This window comes from Girardinichthys multiradiatus, chromosome 20, assembly GCF_021462225.1.
Source record: "Girardinichthys multiradiatus isolate DD_20200921_A chromosome 20, DD_fGirMul_XY1, whole genome shotgun sequence".
NCBI classification, from domain to species: Eukaryota; Metazoa; Chordata; class Actinopteri; order Cyprinodontiformes; family Goodeidae; genus Girardinichthys; species Girardinichthys multiradiatus.
This window is the reverse complement of record NC_061812.1, coordinates 29,523,542-29,542,662: the sequence shown is the minus strand read 5'-3', so window position 1 is coordinate 29,542,662 and position 19,121 is coordinate 29,523,542. Positions and strand designations below refer to the sequence as shown.

The following is a 19,121-nucleotide window of genomic DNA, read 5'->3' as shown; positions in this document are numbered from 1 at the left end:
TATTTAAGTGAATTTGTGTTATCTGATGCTGTGGCAATATCTTAGAAAAACACAGCTCCTTAATAGTAACCTACAATCCCCTCCTCACTGATGATCTATTAGTCATTTTATTATTAGTTTAATTATTAGTTTTTCCACCTGCAGGGTTTCAATGTAAGAGCGTGTACACAGCTCAGCCTGACAGCAGTACTGCAAGGTGGTTAAGGTCATGATATTAGAATACAGAAGTCCCTACTAATTGAAATGTCACCTTTGTGTTGTTCTTCTTGTTTTCTCCATGCAGATGACTGAGCAGAGGAAGCAGAAACAACGAATAGGACTTCTGGGTCATCCCCCACATCTGAACATTAATCCCCAGCAGCCTGCCTGATATCTCTGGAGGAGACTCCATCTTTCACTAGTGCCTCTGCAACACCTAACATGTATTCAGGTGGATATCTGTCTGTATGGTTCACCTGAACCTCCTGAAATGTTGTTCTTCAGCAGACATGTTTGTATCTATGTAAAGTGAAAGTTGTAATCCTCTGCAGCGTGGGCGTGTCTGTGTAGGCTAAGTTTGCACAAAGTGCCTAGAGACCTCAGTCAATCCTGCAAGTCAAGGAAATGAACTCAATGACTTCAGTTTTAGGACCCCCAACTTTTCTCTGCCTTTTGTCCCTCCTGAAAGCCAAAGTTCAGTCATTGTTGCTGAAAAAGATTTTCTCGTCAAGTGTCCTTCTGTCGAGGGTTGAATCCTCAGTGTTGCACCAGCAAACTCAGGCCCTATGTGGATTTGAAGGTTTGTTTCGGCATTTTATTTAATATTTGGCTTTACCTGACGGCAATAGGAATATATAAAATGCAATGTGTAAACAAGGATGAATTATTTTGGAGTTACTTTTACTTTTTTTTTATTTGAAAGAGTTTATTTTGTATTTAAAAAGTGAAGACGAGACAATCTTGAATAGTTCCAGAGCTCACAATAGCTTCTCTATATTATCTTTTTTTGTTTTGTTTTATAAAAGCTTTAATGTCTTTTTTGTTTTTTAATTTTAAGTGACGTATTTATCATTTTCAGAACTCCTTACTATCTCTAACTGAGGTCCTGTTTGTTCTAGGACAGTACAGATAAAAACTAAAAGATTTCCAACCCCTGAAAAGCTTTTTGTCAAGATAAATTACTCTGACTTCTTAAAACCTTTCCATAGCCTTTACTTTGAATGATGTCTAGTATGAACTCAGTGGAGGGTTAATTCAAATCCTTACCAATATCTCCATGTTGTGATTAATAATGGGGGCTTTATAGAAGCCAGTAAAACACAAACTTTAGTGCGTCTACACTGAATTATGTATCCTTTTTTTAAACATTTAGTCCCAATCACTGATATTTTCTGTGGCACACAACTACTTTGTAAAAAAAAAATCATAATGAGAATGCCTTTTTGAGTGTTTGAGTGTAAATGAGGTCACTTGGCATGCTGATTGACCAAACTAAGCTTTTCTACTAATTGACGACTTGGGTCTGAATTGTACATTCCATTCTTGGAGTTTATTTAAATAAAGAAAGTGTGTAAAATATACTGCTTTCACATAGCGTCTGAATCAGCCGAGCGAATCAAAAGGATTGCCGAAGCAGATGTCATGCTAAAAGGACAGAACTGTTAGGTTGGTATTTCCCCCACAAGTCGCTTCATCACAGTTCATTTTCATAAATTTTAAAAGCTCACCAGTTTACGTGCAAAGGTTCTCTCCGAGCACGCAAGGATGACTCAAGAGCTCTACAAATTATTACCAAATAAGATTATATGTGCTGAACAAATGAGGAAGTGCACTCTTGGTGTGTGAAGAAGGCATGTCTTTAGTATTCATTTATGTGCACATTTTAGGTATATTGGAACCTTTAAGACTTTATAACACAAGGTGATAATTTATCAAATATATCTTAATTTCATTTGATTTCCCTGCGTTCAGGATAATATGAGAATATAATAGAATCTTTAATATCACCGCACAGTGAAACTGGTGGCAGTCCCTTTTAGTGCAAGAAAATTAGGAAATTATTTAAAATTAAATAAACTACAACTTATATGACTAGGATAAAACCAAAGAGTAATACAAATTAATTAAAGAGAAAACCCCCAATTTTGATTTGAGGACAATTATTTAATGGGAGAACCAATCTCACATAAAGAAATAATTATTTCTGAGAAAAATAATGTTAAAGTAAATGTAACTGAAGCATTTTTGGAAGTTATACTTTATTTGGTCAGAGTTTCCAAGAGCTTCTAATTAGCAATCCATGTGTTTGTTTCCTGGGGTATAAATAAATATGTGACACAGAGAGTACCATTAGTGTTAGCATCTGACCATTATCACACAGTGAGCAGGGTTGTAGGGCAGGTAAAAGATCTCCAGGACTCACTGTTAGAAGAGCTGGAGCAAAGAGTGGCAGCTTGGGGTTACCATAACAACAAGTTGACACTTGTCTGTCCTACCATCACAAATGAAAACAAATAGAGTTTGCTAAACTCTGGTGAGACTTTAACAAGAGCTGTGAGTCTAGGATTGAGCTTCCCAGTAACAACCTTTCCATATGGGTTTGGTGTGGAATAAAGGATGACTGTGGAAAAGCTCCTCATGATCGCTGCTAAGAATAGTGGAGGATTTGTGAAGCTGTGGGCCTGTTTGTCTTTTAAGAACTTTTGACACATTATACAGAATATACACAATAATATTATTGCACATTGTTTAAATAGTGCACAGAACAATTTACATTAAAACATTTGGTTCACTATACATGGGATATGTGCTGTTTTGTAAATCCTCAATCATCTTTTAACATGTATCACTATTTTAATACAAATACTAATTCTCTCAGATATGATGAAATGTGGCTCCTGAATTATTTAAAATAAATAAACTTTTGCCAGTAAAGTGGGAATAACATACATGTGAATAATTGTAACAATGTGATTGTTGTTTTGTTTTTTCTTTCTTTTTGCTTGGCAGATCTTAAAATTGTTTTGATCAATCACTTTCAAACATCATAATCTAAGAAACTGAACCAAAATAAAAAGAGAATTGTGTCTGAAAACAAAATTATTCCAACTTTATGGGCAACAGTGTATATACATTTTATTGCTATTTCATGTTATTGGTAGATATTTTTGATTATTATATTTCGCAACACTTAAACATTTTGTGAAAATGCCCAACAATTTCAGTCTAAATAAAATGACTAAAGGTATTTTACCAGATTATTTTATATCCTTAGCTTGAGGGACTTTGTCATTGTCTTGATCTTTCAGTTATAGCAAAAAAAAAATTTACTTTCTAGGGCAAAGTTTATAACCAGCTACCCAGTAAACTGCCTCATTACTACTTCAGTCTCTGGTGTTTTTCTAGACACACCATCGGCCAAAAATCCGACGGGTTCTTGCAGTGGGATGTCACCTTTGGAATGTTTTTCAGGGGAATGCGTTCTCATGTTACTGTGAAAGTTTTTACTAAAACTTTGGCACGTCTGTTTGATCACAGTAATCTTAGAATCAGTGTCATTAAAGACAAATGTTCTGAGATGTAAAAATTACATTTTTATTTTATTTTTTACATATTTGCCACTGTCAGATTAAAAAGATGGATCTCAACCATTTGGTTCCCGATGGGCACCAAAGGCTGCCTTTTATGACAAGACAACACAACATTAAGGCAAATGCATTTCAGATGAGAAACATAAAATATTGTAAAATCTATCACCCTGGCTCCACTGCCTTGCATGCATAGCATTTTTATGCATGAAATCATGAGGAAAGGACAAACTTTGGTTAGTTTCAATGCCTTTTTATTTATCTTACTATGCTTTCTTTTTTGTTGTTCATAGTACACCTTTCTAAGTTTCTGTTATTTTTAAAATGATATTGGAGTCACGTTAAATAGAAAATTAAGTTGTGGCTATTTAAAGTCGTGGACACAAAACTCTGCAAGAAAAATAAACTTTCAGCTTATTTTCAGTACTTTGAAACATTCAAAAAAAGTTGCTGTCTTTTCATGTCCACTCAATTTATTTGATGACGATTAACTTCAAGGCTAAACTAAACGGTTATTTCATAGTTTTTCAAGAAACCTGGTATCTTTGAACATTTCGAGAACAACATCTAAAATACCTAGACTGGTCAAACTTGAACTGGATTATTCTGTGCTGATGGCAAATTCTCAAACACAGTTTGAGACTCTCGAAACCTTTATCCTATTTATATTTAAAATATTTGATGCTTTTTTTTGTTTTTATCAGTATCACTTGAGATCGGCACAAATGTGAAAATAAAATGTATACATATGAGCAAGGTTGGATATCTGGATCATAAAAATATGTGATCTATATATCATCTAGCTGCCCTGATGCAAAAAGCCCAGATTTGCAGACGATGACTAGTAATGTTGTTTTTAACAACTCAGCTGTTGTCAGATTTTACACAAAGCAGATTAGAGAACTGCCTCCAGTGACAGGATGAAAATTCAAACTTTAGCCCTTTTTACTCAAGATCTGAGCCCCAAAGATTTAGAATAATGTTGATCTTTGTGGCTTTGTCTTACAGAGGCATGCTTTCTAGAAGGGAAACACAAGTAAGGCGTTTTTGAAGTAAGAAACCTTGGTTCTTAAAGCATAATAAAAATAAGGGACTGGAGGGAAAAGGAGGGTGTTTGTTCTGATCCCGGGACAGCAGCAGACAGATGCAGCCGCCGTGTGCAGGATAAGCTGGATGGGCAGGGTCAGCGGGCTCCTGGGGCCATGAGGAGATCAACGTGACAGTCTGCATCGCCTCATGACAACACACACGGACTCCACGCAGCAGTTCTTTTACGGGTCCACGTGGATCCTCCCGTCCCCGCTTCAGCTGTGCACTTTCAAGAAATTATTATTATAATTGCATTGATTGTGCAACAAGGCCTCTTAAACAGTTGACTATTTTTTCAGTGATCATCTACAAGCATGCATTGTGCAATAATTCTGGAGAATATCCCTCCTGACAGTCCTGTATTTGCTGAACATGTTTCTTGGCGGTAGATAAGCTATTCGCTCATGCTGAACTCCTGCTGAACACTCCGCCATCACCGCCCTTCTCTCTTTGCTGCGCGCACCCTTGTTTCCATACACTTCAGCATGGTGGTACACGGGATCCGCGGCTCGACGCCCCTCGCTCTGACGTACGCAGCGCCCGGGCCACTAAGGCGCCTAGCCCGGGGAAGGTGGGCCGTCCTCCCCGCCGAGGATACAGCGCCGTTTAACACGTGAGCCTCATGTGACAGAGGTAGGTCAGACAGAGCGGAGAGTCAGAGGGTTTATTTAACTCGTCGCTCCATACTCCCCCACTTTCCCGACGCGCCACTAAGAGAAGGTGGACTTCCTCCTGCGGCGGGACCACAGCGTGGAATTTACATGGGCTTAACCTGAACGCATCTTAGCGCTTATAATAAGAGCTGTCCTAAAAATGACACATTCTTAAACGTTTTTTAATAACATTTTCAAAGCGCTTTAGAGTACTCCACTCCGCTCGTAAATAAATGCGTGTTTATGTGTGGCTGAATTTGTGATATATTCTTATATATTTGGACCCGAACAAAGAATGGAGCGAATTCCAAGCGCACAACCGCCTGCTCTCTCCAAACACCAGCCGGATCTGTCAGACGTGCAGGGGTAAGTTTTATTCTTTCCTCAGCTGTGACACCTTTAAGTTATTCTCAAATTCATTACGGGTTTGTTCTGTTTGTTTCCTTAGGATGGATTTCCAAATGTATGTTTATAAACCTAGAAGAGGGATAAAAAGGGGAGAAGAGAGCAAGGTTTGTGTATTTCTATTATATATATTCACTATATTACATATTGCAAACGTCTAACTTCCCGATTACAGAGCTTGTTTCTCGTAATCTACAAGGAAGGATTTAGAGTGGCAGCAGTTCCCATAAATGGTTGACCCAATTTGTGCTATGACATAACTCCTGGATTCCTCCCCATGGGTGTAACTGCCTACAAACACGAAGGCTTTACGCAACTCTGTTTATTTCTCGCAGGACACCTACAAGCTGCCCCACAGACTCATCGAGAAGAAAAGGCGCGATCGGATAAACGAATGCATCGCTCAGCTGAAAGATTTATTACCAGAACACCTAAAGCTCACCGTAAGTTCACCCTGAAGTGGCTGGCAGGCAGAATGGGATTTAGCTATGTAGAGTAGAGCGCACCATCTGGTGGCTGATCAGCGGTATTACAGTTGTGCGTCAGCCGCGCTCAAAATATTCGCTGCTCACTCTAAATAAAAGGAGTTTCTTTTTCTTTTTTATTTGACGAAAAGTTCCCTAAATGCTCTGCTCTATCCCGTTGACATGCTGCTAATGTGCTATACACTTTAATTCTTTAAATGTTTAAATGACCTTCATATATCCTGCCTTATGGCTGTATTGCTGTGAAAGTGTGATAGCATAAGAAGCCTTATACTTAGTAGTGCAGCTTAGCCTCTGTGTTTGAATAAGCGGTTAAGATGTGCTGACTTTGTGCGTCTCCCACAGACTCTGGGCCATCTGGAGAAGGCTGTGGTTTTAGAGCTAACGCTCAAACATGTAAAAGCCCTCACCTCTCTTCTGGAGCAGCAGCAGCAGAAGATCCTTGCTCTGCAGAGTGGCATGCAAATTGGTGAGCTGCAGACATTTGCATACATGCACACACAGCGGTCAAACAAATCTGTAAAGGTGGCATTGTGCAGACATTCAAGCAATATATCATTCCCAACTGAAGTTATTCAGAATGGAAAATAAATCCGTTTTTACAGATTTACTCACATTGCTTTCCTTTAATTGTTTTAATTGTTAATTGTTTTTTTTTTTGTTTGTTTTTTTTTATAATTTATAGAGCCCCCAGTTAGCCAGGAGAAGTCAGAGGAAACGTTTCGGTCTGGTTTCCACATGTGTGCCAAGGAGATTCTCCAGTATCTAGCCAATCATGAGACAGATGGAGTCTTGACTCCAACTCATCTGATGAGCCACCTTCACAAACTGGGTGCTGAAGTATTGCAGGGTCCGGCCAGACCCCGCACCCCTCTCACTCCACAACCCAAAGAGGTTCCAGGCTATCACCAGCGCCAGGCTCACAAGGAGGTGCCCACCGCCTCACCCCCTAAACCCGCTGAGGGTTATGGGAGGAACTGCGTGCCCGTTATCCAGCGGGCGTATGCTCCAGCAAGCAGTGAGCAGAGTGGCAGTGACACAGACACAGACAGTGGCTACGGGGGGGAGCTGGAGAAGGTTGAAGTGGGGGCACTGCAGGGACGTGGCGATTATTACGGCCATGACAGTCAGCAGAAGCGACCACTGGGCGACAGGCAGAACTCTAGCATCAAGCAGGAGGACGACGAGCCACGCCACAAGCGACCACGCGTGGAGTCTTCTGAGGACGAGGTGCTGTCAAGTGGAGAGTCATCGATTTCATCATCCTCCAGTGGTTATGGTAGTTACATGAGCACGTCCCCCAGCCACCCACCTCCCCCACCCCACCCTCTCTGTATGCCGTTCTACCTCATCCCCCCCTCAGCTGCAGCTTATCTGCCAGTGCTGGAGAAATGCTGGTATCCCGGAGCTGTGCCTATGCTCTACCCTGGCATGGGAGGCTCCTCACCCACCATGTCCAGCGAGAGGCCACCCCCACCTCAGCTTGTGTTGTCTCCCAGGGGAGGCTCTCCTGCCCCAGCCCTATCTCAGACCCCCATGGACTCCCCTGCTCTCCTTCAGGCACTAAAGCAGGTACCACCCCTCAACCTGGAAACCAAAGAATGAGAAATGAAGGAACAGGCGAAGGGACAATGCCTTTCTAATTTCTAATAGCCAATGACAATGAGTGGAGATATGTTTGAGCTGTTTGTAATCTATAATCATTCATCTTCTCTTTTCCTCATCTGGAAGTCAGACATTACCCATACACACTGGGAGGAATCCAAAAAGTGACTGAATGTTTAAAACTCAATAGTTTTCCTCATTTAAAGATGTATTGTCTGAACCTGAACTGCCCTGCACATATATATACATTGGTTGAATGTAAAAGAAGAAGTCTTTAAGATGCTGCTGTTGAAATGTAAAAGCCTATGACAATTATCCATCTCACTCTGTAGCTGTTGTAACAAAGACTTGCCATGTTGTACTTTAGAGACTTTTTGCACCAAAATAGTGGTAATTAATCACCCAAAGTTTGTTGCCTATATCCTTTGTTCACCATTCTGATCATTGAAATGCCCTTTTAGCTCGATATTGATGAATTTCAACACCTGGAGGTTCTGAAGTGTGTACAGAATGGGTCAGGAGACAGCCTTAGTAGATGAAGGGATAGGCCACCACAAGGCCAAAATGAATGACATGTCCTGTTTTTGTTTTTGACGAACTGAGAGGGATTTCTGTAATTATTGTTCATAGACCTCTTGTATATTTTCTATTTTTGATACCCGTGCTTGCGCTCTGCATTCTCAGGCAGCCAGAGGGAGTAAAGAGTGTGGACAATGTGGTGTACTCACAAAGTGTACGTTCTGTAGCACTGTGCCGGACCTGGTCTGCATACTCAACGTGTTTCCACTCAAGTCAAACCCGGTGTTTGTTCTTGCTGTTGCGTTTTACTTGTGAGAAGCTAATAAACTGCAGATGTTTATTCTCTGTACAATATATTAAATCTGGAGTCAAAGATATGAGGAGGGGGTGAAGTGAATGTAAGTTTTACCAGAAGACTAGTTTTCTATAGAAAGTAAGGTACTTAAGGTTTTATATTTTGGGACCTAAAGAAAGATGTTTGATGTACATATTTTGTCTATAAATGTTGATATAAATCATATAAGTGTATTAATAAAGTATTTTTCCCATGGATATTTGTTTTTATTGTGTGTGTCTTGAAAAAGATAGAGAATATGTGAGATAACAATGTAATCACACCTATTCACACCTAGGATCACCTGACTTAACCTTAGCTTAACTCCTCTTCTGGTGAACCACATGTGCAATCTGTTTTACTTCAGTTTATTCATATGGAGCCAAATTACAGTAAATGTTCTTATAAGGCACTTTACAAGACAAACAGTTATCCATACATTTGATCCAATACAATTTAGTCTTGTAGTTAGTTTAGTCTCATATCTAATTACATATACTCCAGTTCAATCAAGAAATTTACCACACTATAATTGATCATATAACGACCGGGAGAAAGCCCAGCTGATTTAATCAAGCTGTTGACTTTGCAGCAATCCCTGACCTGTAGGAAGCATGTTGCAACAGTGGATAGTAACAAGCATAGAACAGCACAGGCCCAGGATCGGTTGAGGTGAGAAGGCATCTGTCATAACCACCTGGGGAATTGAGTGGATAGAAAGAGGAAACAGACAAACACATACACTGCCCCAGGAGTATTTTTTTGAAGATAAAAAAAAAAGGATGCAGAGAGTTAATGGCAGCAATTATTCTATTTCAGTGGTTCTTTTTGAGAAATAGACACAGTTAAACCCCTGAGCACTGGGCCAGGAGTACGTTCTATTAAAAAGACAACAATGAGTACACAGGGTTAATGGCAGCAACAGTCCTGTCAATAACTTTGTCCAGAAAAGATATGAAGCTAGGAATAGTTTTTATGGGAAAGAAAAATAAAGGGAGTGCACATGGTAAATTGCAGTAACAGCTCTGTAAGTATTTCTGTCTAAGAGAGTGACACAGCTAAACAGAGTAGCTGGCTAGATATAACTTCAATGGAAACCAAAAAATGAAGACAGAAAAAATTACTGGCCAGAATGAAGAATGGAGAAAATACCTACAATAGCGATAACTATAGAGATAACTCAATAAAACATACACCACTCAAACCATAGGTTTTATAAAAACTGACATTTAAAGCTTTGTGTGACAAGCATGCAGGGCGCCTGCCTCAAAGACAGAAAATGGACTCCCATAACTGAAAGCTTTTAACTATCACTTAAATATGTTAACACATAGGAGCATAAACAGCTAATCTATGTTAATATTATAGGAACAGTCTCTTGATCATTTGTCCAGTTTTTCCTTTTCTGTAGCCCTTATGAAGTCGGCTGAGTTTTAAAGGTGCCTGTAAAGTTTTACTCCTTGGTTTTAAAAACACTAAAACAATAGCAGATCTAGAAAGATAAGAACTCTCATATTTTATTTATTTCCTGTAGTTGCTGGGGATTTACCTAAATGTGCTATTTTTCACTTTATTACCGCCTGCTGGGCATTCAATGGCATTACAATTACTTGTTTGGAATGGAATATAATATTTATTGTAATTGTTATAAAAATACTATTAAGCACCATCTATTCAGCTGTCAGTAAACTGCCATTCTCATTCAAATACTCAAGAAAAAGGATCAGTAAATAGCTTCTCTGTTATATTGCAGAAGTCCTTCCATCTCACCTGTGAAAAGACAAAAAAAAACCCATTAACAATCTGCTTAGATCAAAGCGTTTGGCTGCTGTGTAGATAAGTGTCTAGGTAAGTGCAAAGGAGCTAAGTAGGTTCCTGTCAATCCCAATAAATAAGAATATAATCAGAAGTTCATTTATATCAGCAATGCAGGTGAAAAAGTGATTCATTACACAAAGAGTGACATATTTAAAATTGTTATTTTTGATGATTATGGCTTAAAGCCAATGAAAACCCAAAATATCAGTTCCACAAAAAACTGTAATGTTATTTAAGACCAATGAAACATTATAATATTATCACTAAAAATCTAATATGATGACCTGCACTAGGAAGATTGCTGACTTGACAATTATGCAGCAGACAGTCTTTGACATCCTCCACAAAGAGGGCAAACCCACAAAACATCCCTGCTAAACAAGATGGCTGTTGACAGTTTAGTGCTGTATCCAAACGTATCAATTGAAAGTTGATTGGAAGGAAATTGTATGGTTGGAAAAAGGTGCACAGGCAACAGGGATGACCACAGTTTGTGGAGCAGTGATCTCAAACTCTAGTCATTGAGAGGACCAGTGGTCTGCAACTTTTAGATGTGTCCGTTGATGACAATAAGTTGACCTCCGGTAATAAAGTAAAAAACCCTTGGTGTTATTTTCGACCAGTACATGTCATTTAAATCCCATATTAAACAGGTTTCTATGATTTCCTTCTTTCACCTCCAGAACATTGCCAAAATTAGAAATATCCTATCCAGGAGTGATGCTGAAAAACTAGTCTATGCATTTGTTACTTCAAGGCTGGACTATTGTAATTGTTTACTATCAGGATGTCCACAAAATGCAGTTAAAAGCCTTCAGCTGATTCAAAATGCTGCAGCAACAGTTCTGATGAAAATTAAAAAGAGAGATCATATTTCTCCTATTTTAGCTTCCCTTCATTGGCTCCCTGTTAAATTTAGAATAGAATTTAAAATTCTCCTCCTCACATATAAAGCCCTTAATGATCTAGCTCCATCATACATCAGAGATCTGATTGGTCCATATACATGTGACGTGTCTTCTCTGGGCTATAGAGAAAATTACCAGGTAAGATGCCTTGTTTTCAGATCATGGTGAATTTTGCATTTAATTTGGAAATCAAGGTCCTAGAGTCTGGAGAAAGAGAGGAGAGGCACTGAATCCAAGCTGCTTGAGGTAAAGTGTGAAGTTTCCTCAGTGATGTTAATTTGGGGATTCATGTCATCTGCTGGTGTGGGTTCCGTGTTTTTTCAAGTAAAAAGTTACTACAGTTGTCTACCAGAAGATTTTACAGCATTTTGTGCTTCCTTCTGCTGGCAAGCTTTATGGAGATGCTGACTTATTTTTCCAGCAGGACTTGGCACTAGCCCACATTGCCAAAGATGCCAACTAGATCAATGACCATGGCGTTACAGAGTTTGATTGTTCAGCAATCTGGCCTGACCTGAACCTCATGGGGTATTGTCAATGGAAGATGAGACACCAGACCGAACAATGCAGATGACCTCACGGCTGCTATCGAAGCAGCCTGGCTGCCAATACACCTTAGGAGAGCCACAGGCTGATCGCCTCCATGCCACGCTGCATCAATGCAGTAATTCCTGCAAATTAAGCCTCGAGCAAGTATTGAGTACATATACTATACAGTACATGGACACACTTTCATTAGGCTGACGTTGCTGTAGAAAAATAATTTTATTGGTCTTATATTCTAATGTTCTAAGTCTAGCTTATGTTTTGGACTTGAATTACTGAAATATCTCCAGAGACCATGTGATATCATTGTCAATGAAATGAACAACATAGACTTTCTTTCTGGACATGCCATTTGCTTAACATAGAGATTATATTTTGCACTGTCGTGTTGCCCCACAAGGGGGCGATCTAGGCTTTTCTGTCTAGTTTCTAGCATTGGATCAAATAACCTTAGTCAAGTATTTTTGCTGAATAAACTTACACTTCCTTTATGCCTTTAGTTAACTGAGTATGTTGTAACAAAAATGCAGTAATTTATAACAATAACGCATTGTTTTGACTTCTACAATCAAGGTTTTATACACCGCAAAATACAATTTCTATTACAATTTATATTACATCATAACATTAAAAAATAACTTTAAGCTACTAGATACTTGTAATGCCCTTGCTCCAGTCATCTGGAACAAAATTCCAGAAAACTGTATAAATGCTGAAACCCTGATTTATTTTCAGTCAAGCTTAAAATCCCATATGTTAAAGAGTTATTTGAGTGTTCTATTTAAACTATTAACTAAAACATTTATTTCAGTCTGTAGTGCTACTTTACTTTGATTATGCCATTCCAAAGTAATTTTTTATGTTTTCATCATGTAAAGTACTTTGAATCATCTTATTGCTGAAATATGTGGTACAAATAAACTTGTCTTGCCTTAATAACTATTATATTTTTCAAAGTTACAGTTTTTGTCTGAAATAGTATTTTGGTCAGAACTTGAAATGAAGCTTATAGAAGTAAAAGATGAATTTTAGATTTATGAAATTTGAGAAATGAACCATTCAAAAATCTTAAAGCTGCTTTAACACCTTGTATCGATCACTCAGCCAGAATATTATGACCACCTGTCTCATCCTGAGTGTGTCTGCTTTATTTCCCTCAAAGAGCTACAAATAGTCCAGGCATAGGCAAAAAACATCTAGAGGTGTCCTGGGAGATTGTGAGACGGGATTTAGCAGTTTGGGCTGCTAAATATAAGTAAATTCTGATTATGAAAAAATACTTATGGTGATTATGATTTTTCTTTCACGTGTCTGCAAAAATGTTTAGTGCTTCACTTTGTACACTAACTTTCAGGAGGCATTGTGTTTTGACTGATACGTATCACTATGTGAGCGATGTTTAACTGAAATGCATTGAATTGACCCGGGGTTGTGAGGTGAAAGGGTTTAGCACTGCCTTATTGTGAAAATGTCTGCAGTCCAAATCTCTGCAGTTATTTTTTTTTTTTTTCCATGTGGATATCACATTTAATCTTATAGTCAGTCAACAACATGCATACATTTTAATTAGCCTCTCTGTCACCCCTGGACACAGGCAGTTGTGTTTTCCTCTCTCATTAATACAAAATTGACTGTGAAAAGTCACTGATAGCTTATGTCCTGCATTTCACCTAAGAACTGATATTAAATTGGACTTTATGGAAATGGTTACCTTGTGGGTTTACCTTCTTTACACAGTTCAAAAACATACATAATTAGTTTAGTGAAAAATCTATAATGGTATAAGGTTTTTGTTGAAATTATAATAACTTTGAGTGCATCATGAAGTTAATTTGATCATGTTTTTAAAGCCAACACCACACCCTTTCCACCTGCTGCACTTGACCTGCTACTGTTTCGCTCTAGGGCAAACAGATTCACAGATGATGCAATAAATTCGGCACTGCATGCTCCCCTTTCTCAATGAGGCAAAAATGATAAAAAACACACACAGGGGCGTGAAAAAGTATTTACCATCCCAAAGATTTCTTCGGTTATTTTTTGTCACCCCTAAATGTTTCAGATCTTCAAACAATTGTAATATCAAAGATAAGTAAATAAAAGAAGCAGTTTTCAAATTAGCAAAGCAAACCAACCTGACCCCATATCAAAGCGTAACAACCCCTTAAACTTCATTATGCAACCCTTACCAAGGCAAGTTTATTCATATAGCACCATTCACACAGAGGGTAAAACAAAGTGGTTTACAGAAAAAATGAGCAAAGATTAAAAAAACAAACACCAAATACATATAAAAAGCAAATAAGCCTACACTATAAAAAAGAAACTCATCGTCTGTATGAGAAATGACAGAGAAACCTGGAGGGGTGTGACTGGGAGGAATGGCTCCCCTGATCTGAACCCGAGTGGTGTTTCGTTATTGGAATTCTGTGCTAATTGTGTATTGTCCATAATGAACACCATATTCAAGCAAAAGGGTGTTCATCAGTGCACTTAGCACCAGGATGCCCTAAGCTGGAGGTTGATGATTGACTTTGTTGTCCTTCTTTGGACCTTCTACTGCTTGTCTTGGACACTTGGGTGAAGAGAGGGGCTGAGCTGTCTACCAATCACCACCTGGTGGTTAGTTGGTCCCACTGGAAGAGGAGGAAGCTGGACAGACTCGGCTGGCCCAAATGTGTAGTAAGGGTCTGCTGGGAACGTCTGGGGGAGCACTCGATCAGGGATGTTTTTAACTCTCACCTCCAGGAGAGCGAGAAGAACTATCGGCTGGCTGCGAAGCAATTCTGGGAAACTGTCCAGCCCCTTAGGAGAAGGAAGGAGTGCTTCGTCAACACTGTTTACAGTGAGGGTGGGGAGCTGCTGACCTCAACAAGGGGCATTATTGGACAATGGGAGGAGTACTTTAAGGAACTCCTCAATCCTACCATCATGCCTTCCCTGGTGGAAGCAAAGACTTGGGACTCGGAGTTGGACTTGTTCATTACCCAGGCTGAAGTCACCGAGGTGGTCAAAAATCTCTATGTTGGCAAGGCTTTGGGAGTGGATGAGATCCATCCTGAGTACCTCAGGTCTCTGGATGTTGTTGGGCTGTTGTGACTGACACGTGACCACTTCTTGTGAAGGGGAACAGGAAGGTGTGTTCCGACCACAGGGCAGTCACGCTCCTCCAGAGGAGGAGTTTGGTTCACATTGCTGGCAATCCTGGTGCATATTGACCTCTAGCAGGGCTGCCCTCTGTCACTGGTCTTGTTCACAGCTTTCATGGACAGAATTTCTAGGCACAGCCAAGGGCTTGAAGGGGTCTGGCTTGGGGACCGGTGGATTTCGTCTTTCCTTTTTACATATGATGTGGTCCTGCTGACCCCCTCTAGCCAAGACCTACAGCATCCACTGGGGTGGTTTGCAGCAAAGTGTGTAGCAGGGTGGATGAGGATCAGCTCTTCCAAGTCTGAGGCCATTGTTTCCAAACTGGAAAAGGGTGGCTTGCCCACTCTGGGTTGGAGGGGAGTTCCTACCTCAAGTGGAGAAGTTCTCTGGGTCTTCTTCAGAAGCGAGGGGAGAATAGAGCAGGAGATTGTCAGACGGATGATGTACATTCCAACGAACCATCAAGGACAATGGCCTCTGTGACAGTGCTTCATGGACTTACTTGTACACACTCACTTGCACACACACATGCTCAATATAAACATATGCACCCCTCACACCACCTTCACCGTTCCCGGCATGATGTTGTTTTGTCAACTTGTTGCTTCTTTGTGCTGAAGTTTTTTGCAATCTCAAACTGTATCCTGCTAAGGATAAAGTGTGAAATATGATTTTTTTCCCCTCTACTTACCTAATGTGGTCTCTTTTCTCATCTAGCAAGGGCAGCGCCTGTGAGTGGGCAGCAAAGCCTCGGTGACCCGTCCCCCCTTGTCTTGTGTCATGATGTATGTTTGGATGGGTTGTACTGGAATTCTAATTTCCCCTCGGGGATCAATAAAGTATCTTTGAATTTGAATTGAATTGAATTTGATCACTGCATGGTGAAGAGAGAGTTGAGCTGAAAGGCGAAACTATTTATTTACCGGTCAATCTATGTTACCCTCACCTATGCGTATGAACATTGGGTCATGACCAAAAGAAGGAGATCTCCGATACAAGCGGCTGAAATGAACTTTCTCTGCAGGTCGACTGGGCACTCTTAAAGATGAGGAGCTCAGCTATCTGGGAGGAGCTCGGAATATAGCTGCTGCTCCTTCACATTGAGAGGAGTCAGTTCAGGTGGCTCTGGTATTTGTTTCGGTTGAACCCTGGACGATTCCCTCAAGAGGTGTTACAGGCACCTGCCACTGGGAGAAGGCCTAGGGGATGTCCCAGGACACACTGGAGGGACTATGTCCCTTGGCTGGCCTGGGACCGCCTCGGCTTCCCCCTACAGGAGAGCAGAAGGAGATGTCTTCGGAGAGGGAAGTCCGGGCATATCTGCTTAGACTGCTGCCGCCTCGACCTGGTCCCATATAAGTGGAAAACGATGAGTACTAGTATAAAAATCTTAAGCATTGCTTGAAAACATTTAAAATCTGTCACATAATCACATAAGAAAAGAAGCATTTGTTATAACTAGCAATGAGTCTTTCACATCACTGTGGAGGAATTTCGACTTTGCAGAATTCTTTTAATTTAGCCATTTGGGAGGGTTTTCAGGCCTGCTTAAGGTCATGCTACAGCATCTCAGTTTGTATTGGGTCTGGACTTCAACTAGGCCACTCTAAAACCTTTATTTTTAGTTTTTGGCCATTCAAATGTGAACCTTCTGGTGTACTTTGGACATTGTACATTGTCCTGCTGTATAACTTAAAAATGATTGTTTCTAACAAATGTGGCAAGTCATCCAGATCCTGAAGCAGCAAAGCAGATTGTTGTTATGATGTTCTTTTTGTGAAATGCTGTTAATGTTACTCCATATCTTACCAAGACCTAAACCTCACAAAAACGTTGTCTCTTGTCAGTCCACAGACTATTTCTCTAAAAGTCTTGGGGATCAAGATTTTTTGGCTAATGTTAGAGGGGCCCTTAAATTATTTTTCATCACTCATAGTTTTGAACTTGGAACTCTAAAATTGATGCCATTGTTGCTGCTAAACTGAGGATTTTCTGGGTTCTTTTGTGACCTCCTGGATGATTCAGCCATGTAATTTGAATGATTTTGGTAGACTGGCAATTCTTGGTCGCTACTTTACTATGTTTTTTCCATTTCTGGATAATGGCTCTAACAGTGAATCACTTGGTTCTCAAAGCCTCAGAAATTGCTTTTAACAACCCTTTCCAGGCTGATAGATCTAAATGCCTTTGTTCTTCAGTTTTTAGGTTTAGTGGGGCAATTCAATTTCCATCCATCTATCCATTTTCTATATCCGCTTCTTCTGTACAGGGTTGTGGGAGAGCTGGTGCCTATTTCCAGCAGTCTGCAGGTGAGAGGCAGGGTACACCCTGGATAGTTTGCCAGTCCATCGCAGGGCAATACAGAGACACACAACTATGCACAAACCCATTCACACCTGACGGCATTTGAGAGAGACCAATTAACCTAACAGTCATGCTTTTGGACAGAGGGAGGAAGCCGGAGTACCTGGAGAGAACCCATGTATGCAATGGGAGAACTTGCAAACTCCATACTGAAATACCCCCAGCTGGGAGTTAAACCCAGGACCACCTTGCTGCAAGGGAACAGTCCTGCCAACTGTGCCACTGTGCGGCCCCAATTCAGTTTCTGCACAGAGTCATGTTTGGATATTTGTTTTCCCCTAAATAAATAAAACAATAAAAGTAAAAATGTGAAATCTGCACTTTTGTATTTACTCAGTTTGTCTTTGTTTGTTACAGAAACTTGTTTAATAAGTTCTCAGCATTGTGCATGCTCTATGCAGTAATGGTGGAGAAAATACCAACAGGTTTTCTGTGCTGTGCATTTTAATATAATTATATGTGTATTTCGCCCGTTATATGTTTTTTTTATTTATTTTGCTGAATGCAAAAGTGCTTTTTGGCGGCCGCTGAAACTTATGATCCGTGATTACTGCTTCCAGCCGCGGAAACGCTGAAGCTTTTAAAGTGAACACTGTGTACGATGAAGCTGCTGTATAGACTTATTGGCTTTACTGGTTAGCAGCAGTGCGTCAGCCTGTTGTGTGCCTCTGCGTTCTGATTGGCTCAGTGCGCAGTGATGCTGTCTGCATCCTGCTTTATCAGGCAGGACAGGAGGGGAGGGGAGTTGGAGGCGCGGTTCGGAGATCATCACTTAACAGAGAGGGTCAAAATAATCATTTCTTCCATTCATTTGAAAGAGATGTCATCTGTCAACATGTCTGCGGCGATAAAAGCGGCTTCCGTATCCAACCCGTGACCGCTCCTTCTGGTCGTCCTGTCAGACGGCGGCGGGCAGCAGTCTGACTCAGAGAAAGTCTCACCTTTACACTCAGTGAATGCCGACAGGGTCAACTCAGGAGCCATGAGTGTGTCCGGGGACGACCCGCAGAGTTTACTGTGTTACCAGGTAAAGTGAATTTTGATTCATAAAGTGCAGCCCTGCGAGCTGGTGCATCATCCAACTATTTTCTCCTGCATTAACTTAGAGACGCTCCACGTCCAAGAGGACTGTGAAGTGTTGAGTTGTCTTTCATTCATTGGAGACTGAGGATTGTTGTTGTTATTATGGGGTGCCAGCACATGTATCACTTCTGAGATCGCGTCACATTGCATTGCACAGGCGGACCTCAGATGCCGAGACCACCGCTCAGGCATAAATTAACGCGTATCCTCCGGATGGAGAAATCATGGCCACAGTCAGAGAGCAGCGGGTTATTGATTAGGGATGGATGAATGTCCACAGAGCCCGCTCTCTAAGCATTAACACGTCAATTGCTTGTCCCTGAGTCACGTGTTATCAGGAAGGAGAACTGGATTTTGTCTTTTTTTTTGGAGATGTTTATTCAGTAATTACCCCCAAATGACCTTGACGCCATTCTTTCACTGTGTTTTCCCTGCTTCCAGTTGGAGCACAGACAGTGCTTTAAACTGGGGAAACGGGGACATCTAGTACCATTTTAGGTCCCCTTCCACTTTACCCTGCTTCATAATAGTTTAATGGACTTGTTGTTGCAGGCTATACCTAAACAGTCATATAATCACGGTGTTATAGACTAACA

The 19,121-nt window shown here is 40.4% G+C and overlaps 2 protein-coding genes across 10 annotated transcripts in view; both read left to right on the top strand.

Annotated features, from left to right (window-relative positions):
* LOC124856805 (inositol 1,4,5-trisphosphate receptor type 1-like) overlaps window positions 1-1,557 on the top strand; it is a 119,116-nt gene extending 117,559 nt beyond the window's left edge. For all 9 annotated transcript variants that reach the window (XM_047347650.1, XM_047347649.1, XM_047347647.1 and 6 more), the window contains one exon: window positions 284-1,557. In XM_047347650.1, the coding sequence (XP_047203606.1) occupies window positions 284-370 (87 nt within the window). In that variant the 3' untranslated portion in view covers window positions 371-1,557. The remainder of the gene's footprint in view (window positions 1-283) is intronic.
* Window positions 1,558-5,275: 3,718 nt separating this feature from the next.
* LOC124856806 (class E basic helix-loop-helix protein 40-like) lies at window positions 5,276-8,872 on the top strand. The gene is made up of 5 exons (XM_047347658.1): window positions 5,276-5,674; window positions 5,757-5,820; window positions 6,049-6,156; window positions 6,544-6,667; window positions 6,884-8,872. Exons 1-5 carry the CDS (start codon window positions 5,604-5,606, stop codon window positions 7,801-7,803), a joined length of 1,287 nt encoding a protein of 428 aa, XP_047203614.1. The 5' UTR covers window positions 5,276-5,603; the 3' UTR covers window positions 7,804-8,872.
* Window positions 8,873-19,121: the final 10,249 nt, after the last annotated feature.